The following is a 12,261-nucleotide window of genomic DNA, read 5'->3' as shown; positions in this document are numbered from 1 at the left end:
GGTAATGGCCGAGATGATGATTCTTCTTCGAAGAAAAGGCGTATTAATTATCCCATACTTGGACGATCTCCTAATAAGGGCGAGGTCCAGAGAACAGCTAGAGATGGGATTAGCACTGTCTCAAGAAGTGCTAAAACAGCACGGGTGGATTCTGAATATTCCAAAATCCCAGTTAATACCGACAACTCGTCTGCTGTTCCTAGGGATGATTCTGGACACGGTTCAGAAAAAGGTTTTTCTCCCGGAGGAAAAAGCCAAGGAGTTATCTGAGCTTGTCAGGAACCTCCTAAAACCAGGAAAGGTGTCTGTACATCAATGCACAAGAGTCCTGGGAAAAATGGTGGCTTCTTACGAAGCAATTCCATTCGGCAGATTCCACGCAAGAATTTTCCAAAGGGATCTGTTGGACAAATGGTCAGGGTCGCATCTTCAGATGCACCTACGGATAACCCTGTCTCCAAGGACAAGGGTGTCTCTTCTGTGGTGGTTGCAGAGTCCTCATCTATTGGAGGGCCGCAGATTCGGCATACAGGATTGGATCCTGGTGACCACGGACGCCAGCCTGAGAGGCTGGGGAGCAGTCACACAAGGAAGAAACTTCCAGGGAGTATGGACAAGCCTGGAAACGTCTCTTCACATAAACATTCTGGAACTAAGAGCAATATACAATGCTCTAAGCCAGGCAGAACCTCTGCTTCAGGGAAAACCGGTGTTGATCCAGTCGGACAACATCACGGCAGTCGCCCATGTGAACAGACAGGGCGGCACAAGAAGCAGGAGTGCAATGGCAGAAGCTGCAAGGATTCTTCGCTGGGCAGAGAATCATGTGATAGCACTGTCAGCAGTGTTCATCCCGGGAGTGGACAACTGGGAAGCAGACTTCCTCAGCAGACACGATCTTCACCCGGGAGTGTGGGGACTTCATCCAGAAGTCTTCCACATGCTGGTAACCCGTTGGGAAAGACCAATGGTGGACATGATGGCGTCTCGCCTCAACAAAAAACTGGACAGGTATTGCGCCAGGTCAAGAGATCCGCAGGCAATAGCTGTGGACGCGCTGGTAACGCCTTGGGTGTACCAGTCGGTGTATGTGTTTCCTCCTCTGCCTCTCATACCAAAAGTATTGAGAATTATACGGCAAAGAGGCGTAAGAACGATACTAGTGGTTCCGGATTGGCCAAGAAGGACTTGGTACCCGGAACTTCAAGAGATGATCACGGAAGATCCGTGGCCTCTACCTCTAAGGAGGGACTTGCTTCAGCAGGGTCCCTGTCTGTTTCAAGACTTACCGCGGCTGCGTTTGACGGCATGGCGGTTGAACGCCGGATCCTAATGGAAAAAGGCATGCCGGAAGAAGTCATTCCTACTTTGATTAAAGCAAGGAAAGAAGTAACCGTGCAACATTATCACCGAATTTGGCGAAAATATGTTGCGTGGTGCGAAGATCGGAGTGCTCCGACGGAGGAATTTCAACTGGGTCGATTCCTACATTTCCTGCAATCAGGATTGTCTATGGGTCTCAAATTGGGATCTATTAAGGTTCAAATTTCGGCCCTGTCGATTTTCTTTCAAAAAGAATTGGCTTCAGTCCCTGAAGTCCAGACCTTTGTTAAGGGAGTGCTGCATATACAGCCCCCTGTGGTGCCTCCAGTGGCACCGTGGGATCTCAATGTAGTTTTGGATTTTCTAAAATCTCATTGGTTTGAACCACTAAATAAGGTGGATTTGAAATATCTCACTTGGAAAGTGACCATGCTTCTAGCCCTGGCTTCTGCCAGGAGAGTGTCAGAATTGGCAGCTTTATCTTACAAAAGCCCATATCTGATTTTCCATTCGGACAGGGCAGAACTGCGGACTCGTCCGCATTTTCTCCCTAAGGTGGTGTCAGCATTTCATCTGAACCAGCCTATTGTAGTGCCTGCGGCTACAAGTGACTTGGAGGACTCCAAGTTACTGGACGTTGTCAGAGCATTAAAAATATATATTGCAAGAACAGCTGGAGTCAGAAAATCTGACTCGTTGTTTATATTGTATGCACCCAACAAGATGGGTGCTCCTGCGTCTAAGCAGACGATTGCTCGTTGGATCTGTAGCACAATCCAACTTGCACATTCTGTGGCAGGCCTGCCACAGCCTAAATCTGTAAAGGCCCACTCCACAAGGAAGGTGGGCTCATCTTGGGCGGCTGCCCGAGGGGTCTCGGCATTACAACTTTGCCGAGCAGCTACGTGGTCAGGGGAGAACACGTTTGTAAAATTTTACAAATTTGATACTCTGGCTAAGGAGGACCTGGAGTTCTCTCATTCGGTGCTGCAGAGTCATCCGCACTCTCCCGCCCGTTTGGGAGCTTTGGTATAATCCCCATGGTCCTTTCAGGAACCCCAGCATCCACTAGGACGATAGAGAAAATAAGATTTTACTTACCGATAAATCTATTTCTCGGAGTCCGTAGTGGATGCTGGGCGCCCATCCCAAGTGCGGATTATCTGCGTAAATTGTACATAGTTATTGTTAACTAATTCGGGTTATTGTTGAAGGAAGCCATCTTTCAGAGGCTCCGCTGTTATCATACTGTTAACTGGGTTTAGATCACAAGTTGTACGGTGTGATTGGTGTGGCTGGTATGAGTCTTACCCGGGATTCAAAATCCTCCCTTATTGTGTACGCTCGTCCGGGCACAGTACCTAACTGGAGTCTGGAGGAGGGTCATAGGGGGAGGAGCCAGTGCACACCACCTGATCGGAAAAAGCTTTACTTTTTGTGCCCTGTCTCCTGCGGAGCCGCTATTCCCCATGGTCCTTTCAGGAACCCCAGCATCCACTACGGACTCCGAGAAATAGATTTATCGGTAAGTAAAATCTTATTTTTTGGATACCTGTTGGAGACAGATATATTAGTCTAGACAACTTTTTTATTTTATTTTTTTGCCCCCTCACAGGAGAAAATTTGCATGTAGGTGAATAGCAAGATATATTTAATAGCATGTTTGTTAAGCCTGGGTAGGCTTTCTGATGATTTTTCCATTCTGTCCCTTTTGTTCATATATGCCAGGGATGGGGAACCTATGGCCCTCCAGCTGTTGTTGAACTAGACATCCCAGCATGCCCTGAAACAGTTTTAGCATGGACAAATAGCAAAACTGTAGCACGGCATGCTGGTATGTGTAGTTCACCAACATTTGAAGGGCCAAAAATTCCCCATCCATGATATATACTCTTCTTATTGGCATTTTATCATTTTTTTTTCTATCTTTTTACATTGCACACGTCTGTCCCTTATTTTTATTTATTTTTTTATTATTATTTTTTATAAAGTCTAAAAAATGTTTTAAGTGTGAACGATATATTCATTATGCACTGTGGAAACCTTTTAGTATACATGTCATGTGTGGCATAATTATTACTCTATTCCAACAGGAAGTGGCCTTGAGGACTCTATTAAAGTCTGTCCTCTCCAGTGTAGAGGAGGATGATGAAGAGGACGAAGAAGCCGATTTTGGGGAGGAAGATCTTTTTCATCAGCAGGTTAGAGAAGTCTTTATGGTTTGTTTTTTATGTATTTTTATTTTCTGCTTCTGCCCACTAGGGAGTGCAGGGAAAATGGAGTATATATAGCCTAGAGAGGAGAGTCTGGGCACAGATTTGACTTTCACATATGCATATATACATTTGAGTTTTGCCGGAAAGAAGCTACTCCCTTTTGGTAGCATTTGCAAAGCGGCTTAGATAAAGGGTTGTCTGATACAAAGGAGAAACTCCTCCTAGCTACAGTGTGTGGCTTATGGCAAGCCGTAATTACTTAGACTGAGTCTTTGGGTTTCCATTTTCTGTCCTATGGTAGCTATAGAAATGTGTTTATTTTTTGTGCTATATTTCTTCTTGGAATAGAATATTATAAATGCTTAGTAAATTATGTAATTTACAGGGTCTATTTACGAAGCCTTGGATGGAGAAAAAATGGAGATAAAGTTATAGCCAATCAGCTCCTGACTGGCATGTTACAGGCTGTGTTTGAAAACTGATAGTTAAGAGCTGGTTGGCTGGTACTTTATCTCTGTCCACGTTAGCTCCGTCCAATTCTTAGTAAAGAGACCCCTTATACTTGGACAAAAGAGCATATTTTTTAAATCTTTTCGGGGCTGAAACTACTCCATTTAAGGTGCAGGTACTTTCCTTTATTGCAGCTACCTATAATGTGTAACTGACTATACTCAAAGTGCTATCTGAATGTGCCGTCATTCCCACCTTCCATTTCTCTGACGTCCTAGTGGATGCTGGGAACTCCGTAAGGACCATGGGGAATAGACGGGCTCCGCAGGAGACTGGGCACTCTAAAAGAAAGATTAGGTACTATCTGGTGTGCACTGGCTCCTCCCACTATGACCCTCCTCCAGACCTCAGTTAGATTTCTGTGCCCGGCCGAGCTGGATGCACACTAGGGGCTCTCCTGAGCTCCTAGAAAGAAAGTTTATTTTAGGTTTTTTATTTTACAGTGAGACCTGCTGGCAACAGGCTCACTGCATCGAGGGACTAAGGGGAGAAGAAGCGAACCTACTTGCTTGCAGCTAGCTTGGGCTTCTTAGGCTACTGGACACCATTAGCTCCAGAGGGATCGACCGCATGGAACTGGCCTTGGTGTTCGTTCCCGGAGCCGCGCCGCCGTCCCCCTTACAGAGCCAGAAGCAAGAAGAGGTCCGGAAAATCGGCGGCAGAAGACTTCGGTCTTCACCAAGGTAGCGCACAGCACTGCAGCTGTGCGCCATTGCTCCTCATGCACACTTCACACTCCGGTCACTGAGGGTGCAGGGCGCTGGGGGGGGCGCCCTGAGGGCAATATATGACACCTTGGCTGGCAAATCTGCATCATATATAGTCCTAGAGGCTATATAGATGTAAAATTACCCCTGCCAGTATTCCAGAAAAAGCGGGAGAAAGTCAGTTGAAAAAGGGGCGGGGCTTCTCCCTCAGCACACTGGCGCCATTTTCTCTTCACAGTGCAGCTGGAAGACAGCTCCCCAGGCTCTCCCCTGTAGTTTTCAGGCTCAAAGGGTTAAAAAGAGAGGGGGGGCACAAAATGTAGGCGCAATATTGTATATACAAGCAGCTATTGGGAAAAATTCACTCAATATAGTGTTAATCCCAAAATTATATAGCGCTCTGGTGTGTGCTGGCATACTCTCTCTCTGTCTCCCCAAAGGGCTGTGTGGGGTCCTGTCCTCAGTCAGAGCATTCCCTGTGTGTGTGTGTGTGTGTGTGTGTGTGTGTGTGTGTGTGCGGTGTGTCGGTACGGCTGTGTCGACACGTTTGATGAGGAGGCTTATGTGATGGCAGAGCAGATGCCGATAAATGTGATGTCGCCCCCTGTGGGGCCGACACCAGAGTGGATGGATAGGTGGAAGGTATAAACCGACAGTGTCAACTCCTTACATAAAATGCTGGATGACGTAACAGCTATGGGACAGCCGGCTTCTCAGCCCGCGCCTGCCCAGGCGTCTCAAAGGCCATCAGGGGCTCAAAAACGCCCGCTCCCTAAGATGGCAGACACAGATGTCGACACGGAGTCTGACTCCAGTGTCGACGAGGTTGAGACATATACACAATCCACTAGGAACATCCGTTACATGATCCCGGCAATAAAAAATGTGTTACACATTTCTGACATTAACCCAAGTACCACTAAAAAAGGGTTTTATGTTTGGGGAGAAAAAGCAGGCAGTGTTTTGTTCCCCCATCAAATGAGTGAATGAAGTGTGAAAAAGCGTGGGTTCCCCCGATAAGAAACTGGTAATTTCTAAAAAGTTACTGATGGCGTACCCTTTCCCGCCAGAGGATAAGTTACGCTGGGAGATATCCCCTAGGGTGGATAAGGCGCTCACACGTTTGTCAAAAAAGGTGGCACTGCCGTCTTAGGATACGGCCACTTTGAAGGTACCTGCTGATAAAAAGCAGGAGGCTATCCTGAAGTCTGTATTTACACACTCAGGTACTAGACTGAGACCTGCAGATAGTGCTGCTGCAGCGTGGTCTGTAACCCTGTCAAACAGGGATACTATTTTGCGAACATAAGACGTCGTCTTATATATGAGGGATGCACAGAGGGATATTTTGCCGGCTGGCATCCAGAATTAATGCAATGTCCATTCTGTCAGGAGGGTATTAGAGACCCGACACTGGACAGGTGATGCTGACTTTAAAAGGCACATAGAGCCTTATAAGGGTGAGGAATTGTTTGGGGATGGTCTCTGGGACCTCGTATCCACAGCAACAGCTGGGAAGAAATTTTTTTACCTCAGGTTTCCTCACAGCCTAAGAAAGCACTGTATTATCAGGTACAGTCCTTTCGGCTTCAGAAAAGCAAGCGGGTCAAAGGCGCTTCCTTTCTGCACAGAGACGAGGGAAGAGGGAAAAAGCTGCACCAGTCAGCCAGTTCCCAGAATCAAAATTCTTCCCCCGCTTCCTCTGAGTCCACCGCATGACGCGGGGGCTCCACAGGCGTAGCCAGGTACGGTGAGGGGCCGCCTCAAAAATTTCAGCGATCAGTGGGCTCGCTCACAGGTGGATCCCTGGATCCTTCAAGTAGTATCTCAGGGGTACAAGCTGGAATTCGAGGCGTCTCCCCCCCGCCGTTTCCTCAAATCTGCCTTGCCGACAACTCCCTCAGGCAGGGAGGCTGTGCTAGAGGCAATTCACAAGCTGTATTCCCAGCAGGTGATAGTCAAGGTGCCCCTACTTCAACAAGGACGGGGTTACTATTCCATACTGTTTGTGGTACCGAAACCGGACGGTTCGGTGAGACCCATTTTAAATTTGAAATCCTTGAACACATACATAAAAAAATTCAAGTTCAAGATGGAATCGCTCAGGGCGGTTATTGCAAGCCTGGAGGAGGGGGATTACATGGTATCCCTGGACATCAAGGATGCTTACCTACTTGTCCCCATTTACCATCCTCACCAGGAGTACCTCAGATTTGTGGTACAGGATTGCCATTACCAATTCAAAACACTGCCGTTTGGACTGTCCACGGCACCGAGGGTCTTTACCAAGGTAATGGCAGAAATGATGATACTCCTTCGAAAAAAGGGAGTTTTAATTATCCCGTACTTGGACGATCTCCTTATAAAGGCGAGGTCCAAGGAGCAGTTGTTGGTCGGAGTAGCACTATCTCGGGAAGTGCTACAACAGCACGGATGGATTCTATACATTCCAAAGTCACAGCTGGTTCCTACCACACGCCTACTGTTCCTGGGGATGGTTTTGGACACAGAACAGAAAAAAGTGTTTCTCCCGCAGGAGAAAGCCAAGGAGCTGTCATCTCTAGTCAGAGACCTCCTGAAACCAAAACAGGTATCGGTGCATCACTGCACACGAGTCCTGGGAAAAATGGTAGCTTCTTACGAAGCAAAATTCCATTCGGCAGGTTCCATGCAAGAACCTTTCAGTGGGACCTCTTGGACTGCAGAGTGCTGACTGCAGAGTGCTCATCTTCAGGAGGGCCGCAGATTCGGCATACAGGACTGGGTCCTGGTAACCACGGAAGCCAGCCTTCGAGGCTGGGGGGGCAGTCACACAGGGAAGAAATTTCCAAGGACTTTGGTCAAGTCAGGAGTCGTCCCTACACATAAATATTCTGGAACTGAGGGCCATTTACAATGCCCTAAGTCTGGCAAGGCCTCTGCTTCAAAACCAGCCGGTACTGATCCAATCAGACAACATCACGGCAGTCGCCCATGTAAACCGACAGGGCGGCACAAGAAGCAGGATGGCGATGGCAGAAGCCACAAGGATTCTCCGATGGGCGGAAAATCACGTCTTAGCACTGTCAGCAGTGTTCATTCCGGGAGTGGACAACTGGGAAGCAGACTTCCTCAGCAGACACGACCTACACCCGGGAGAGTGGGGACTTCATCCAGAAGTCTTCCAACTGTTGGTAAACCGTTGGGAAAGGCCACAGGTGGATATGATGGCGTCCCGCCTAAACAAAAAACTAGATATTGCGCCAGGTCAAGGGACCCTCAGGCAATAGCTGTGGACGCTCTAGTGACACCGTGGGTGTACCAATCGGTTTATGTATTCCCTCCTCTGCCTCTCATACCAAAGAACTTCAAGAAATTATATCAGAGGACCCATGGCCTCTACCGCTCAGACAGGATCTGCTACAGCAGGGGCCCTGTCTGTTCCAAGACTTACCGTGGCTGCGTTTGACGGCATGGCGGTTGAATTCCGGATCCTAAAGGAAAAAGGCATTCCGGAAGAAGTCATTCCTACGCTGATAAAAGCCAGGAAAGAAGTAACCGCAAACCATTATCACCGTATTTGGCGAAAATATGTTGCGTGGTGTGAGGCCAGGAAGGCCCCAACAGAGGAATTTCAGCTGGGTCGTTTTCTGCACTTCCTACAGTCAGGGGTGACTATGGGCCTAAAATTGGGTTCCATTAAGGTCCAGATTTCGGCTCTGTCGATTTTCTTCCAGAAAGAACTGGCTTCATTGCCTGGAGTTCAGACATTTGTAAAGGGAGTGCTACATATTCAGCCCCCTTTTGTGCCTCCTGTGGCACCTTGGGATCTCAACGTGGTGTTGAGTTTCTTAAAATCACATTGGTTTGAGCCACTTAAAACTGTGGATTTGAAATATCTCACGTGGAAAGTGGTCATGTTATTGGCCTTGGCTTCGGCCAGGCGTGTGTCAGAATTGGCGGCTTTGTCATGTAAAAGCCCTTATCTGATTTTCCATATGGATAGGGCAGAATTGAGGACTCGTCCCCAGTTTCTCCCTAAGGTGGTATCAGCTTTTCACTTGAACCAACCTATTGTAGTGCCTGCGGCTACTAGGGACTGTCACTGGACGTAGTCAGGGCCTTAAAAATTTATATTTCCAGGACGGCTGGAGTCAGGAAAACTGACTCGCTTTTTATCCTGTAGGCACCCAACAAAATAGGTGCTCCTGCTTCTAAGCAGACTATTGCTCGCTGAATTTGTAGCACAATTCAGCTGGAGCATTCTGCGGCTGGATTGCCGCATCCTAAATCAGTAAAAGCCCATTCCACGAGGAAAGTGGGCTCATCTTGGGCGGCTGCCCGAGGGGTCTCGGCTTTACAATTTTGCCGAGCTGTTACTTGGTCAGGGGCAAACACGTTTGCTAAATTCTACAAAATTGATACCCTGGCTGAGAAGGACCTTGAGTTCTCTCATTCGGTGCTGCTGAGTCATCCGCACTCTCCCGCCTGTTTGGGAGCTTTGGTATAATCCCCATGGTCCTTACGGAGTTCCCAGCATCCACTAGGACGTCAGAGAAAATAAGATTTTACTCACCGGTAAATCTATTTCTCGTAGTCCGTAGTGGATGCTGGGCGCCCATCCCAAGTGCGGATTGTCTGCAATACTTGTATGTAGTTATTGCCTTACTAAGGGTTATTGTTGAGCCATCTGTTGAGAGGCTCAGTTATATGTCATACTGTTAACTGGGTGTAGTATCACGAGTTATACGGTGTGATTGGTGTGGCTGGTATGAGTCTTACCCGGGATTCAAAATCCTTCCTTATTGTGTCAGCTCTTCCGGGCACAGTATCCTAACTGAGGTCTGGAGGAGGGTCATAGTGGGAGGAGCCAGTGCACACCAGATAGTACCTAATCTTTCTTTTAGAGTGCCCAGTCTCCTGCGGAGCCAGTCTATTCCCCATGGTCCTTACGGAGTTCCCAGCATCCACTACGGACTACGAGAAATAGATTTACCGGTGAGTAAAATCTTATTTTATACTCTCCTTTTCTCTGTTCTACTTCATGAAAATGTTCTTAGTAATGATTTTTATTTTTGTATCGTTTATACAGGGTGATCCACGTACAACATCTACAGGCTGTTATCTGATGTAATGAATATCTACAATGTTTGATTTACTGCCAGAGCAAGAGAAATCTATTTTTATATCTGGAATCTTACCCTTTTTTATTATTTTTAGGCATTGTTTAGTTGTACTTCATGTGAAAAAAAAACAATCTGTTGCCAGGCATATCTGGAAAAGTTTTATTTTTGTTTCTTTTTTTTATAATTTTATTTTACTTTAATAACACTATATACCTTGCAGTGAAAATAGTTTGTTTTCTAATGGCAGAAATCTTGTAGAGAAAAAGTTTTAAAGTGTGGCTAGTTCGCACAGAACGCAGTGCAGTTTTATTGGTTAGCTTGTTTGACACCGATGGCCTACTTTTAAAGTTTGAAACGTTTTTTAGACCTGTTGTTGCTGTTGCAACTTTAAAATGTTTTATAAATATATATGTGGCTTAGATGTTCAGATACCAGTCTTCAGCTATCTGTGGCTAGTGATATGTGCCCAGATAGCCACATGTCATTTGTTAGATATCCTGCCAAGGTATTTCACTGCAGGATTTACCAAACACAGACGTCTTAAGTGTAAACCATTGCATTTTACCCCTGCAATGCTAAATCAGACACACAATATTTTTTTACTTTTTTAAATCTACAGATTCTTTGTATATCTGCCAGTACCTGAGTATTCCATAATAAGCAATGTTTAGTGACCCCTCAAACATTGCACCATAGCTATAAAGGCTGGTGCAGTTCTAAAAACAAGATAACCTGGTAAAATCTGTGCTGCAAAGTGTTTTCCTGTGTTGATACATTATGGTATTACAGGATACTACTAGAACGCAGGATGTTGAATGAAAACTGCCATGTTAATTGCAAAAATCCTCCTCCATAGGTTTAAGTTTGTTCTGTCTAAATTTAAGGAATGTAACATCAGTTAAAGGGTAAAATTTCATTTCAACCCCAACATCCCTCATTTTCCTAGCTAGCAGCACCATGAGGTCCCCAGTGCCACCTTGATTTGGGTCACTTGTCTCTGTCAGCATGCTTATCTCCGCATTGGGCAGAGCTACAGCACCTGTATTGGCACTGCTGATCTTCTGGTTGGTAATCACTGGCCAAATCATGAACGGACTCTGATTTGACATCTGCTTTTAGTCAACAGTGGACATGGGAACACCTGTTGTATATATTGTGCTGAGGAGAGATGTTGGGTACATTGTGCTATGGTTGTTGTTGTTCTAAAATGTATGACTTAGTCTTTCAAAGATGATGACCCATTGTCCTTTTAGAGTAGTTTTGTTTCCTTGTTTTTTGTGTCACTCAGCTTTGTGTTGGTTGGGTATTTGTGCAGTGTGTAGCCATGTACTAATGCTTACTAGCAAGGAGCAGCACTTCATCCAACAGAAGCGAAAAAGTTACATCCATTGTAATATTATCCCAGCATGCATGTTGCTTATAGATTAGCTACCATTAAAAGGTCGCGCCATCTCATCTGCTATCTGGAGGAGAAGTGGTTTAGACTTGTCTTCCAATTTGTGTGTGTTGCATTTAAAACATTCATCCTGCCCCAGTACCTTTATTACAGAGATAATGTTTCCAGACAGCACTGGCACTAGAACCTACAAAGTGCTGACATTAGGGTGGTTCCATCTTCAGGCAGCTATACCTGCTGAGAGGAGGAGCTTTGCTATTATATAACTAAGTTCATAAACGGTGTTTGCTTTAATTTTGTTTTGTACCTGGGAAGGGGCTGAATTATGTGAAGTTAATGATCCAAAATATTATGTTCATATAAAGGTAATTGCTGTGTTTAATAAGGAACAATAATTTCATGGTTGAGTAATACTGTTATTTAAATGTGAGACAGGATTGATCTATAATTACTGTCAAATCACGTTAACACACACTGCAATAAATGTTTCTATTCAAACAAACTGCAATGTAGTTGATATTGAAATCTCTATATATTGGAGTAAGTTTGTGTGGAAAATAAGTTTTGATGTTTACATTTGTCAACTGTTTACCACCAACTTTGTATCTTTTGGGTTCTGCGCTCAGAAGCCCCATATACATAAACGGCTGGCTTTGACCATCATTGCGCCTTGGGTCCAGTAAGGGGGAAGGAGCAAATTAATTTTACTCTTTGTCCCATGATTGCTTACAGTGTTTATTTGTAGTCGTTTCATATTTAGTAGTGGGGAAATGCCACAAAGGCACAGACTGTGTGATCCCTGCGTACTAGCACTATTACTTTGTAATTTGGCTCCAATAGTCTCTTTACGTCAGATTCAAATAACATACATAAGATGTTCTAACTTTTGGGTTTAAAAAAACAAAAACAAACAACGTTGCCCCTGTGACACTTATTAGTGTACTACACCGTCACAGTAATACATTCTGAGGGGTATATTTATGTCACTAATGAAAATGAATATC

At 45.5% G+C, this 12,261-nt stretch overlaps 1 protein-coding gene across 1 annotated transcript in view; it reads left to right on the top strand.

Moving 5' to 3' along the window:
* LMNB2 (lamin B2) overlaps nucleotides 1-11,759 on the top strand; it is a 212,486-nt gene extending 200,727 nt beyond the window's left edge. The window contains exons 11-12 of the mRNA XM_063920085.1: nucleotides 3,417-3,524; nucleotides 9,828-11,759. Of these exons, the coding sequence (XP_063776155.1) occupies nucleotides 3,417-3,524; nucleotides 9,828-9,869 (150 nt within the window). The 3' untranslated portion in view covers nucleotides 9,870-11,759. The remainder of the gene's footprint in view (nucleotides 1-3,416; nucleotides 3,525-9,827) is intronic.
* Nucleotides 11,760-12,261: the final 502 nt, after the last annotated feature.

The sequence above is a fragment of the Pseudophryne corroboree genome, chromosome 1, assembly GCF_028390025.1.
Source record: "Pseudophryne corroboree isolate aPseCor3 chromosome 1, aPseCor3.hap2, whole genome shotgun sequence".
NCBI lineage: Eukaryota > Metazoa > Chordata > Amphibia > Anura > Myobatrachidae > Pseudophryne > Pseudophryne corroboree.
Note: the sequence above shows the minus strand (reverse complement) of the source record. Positions and strands in the feature narration are given on the sequence as shown.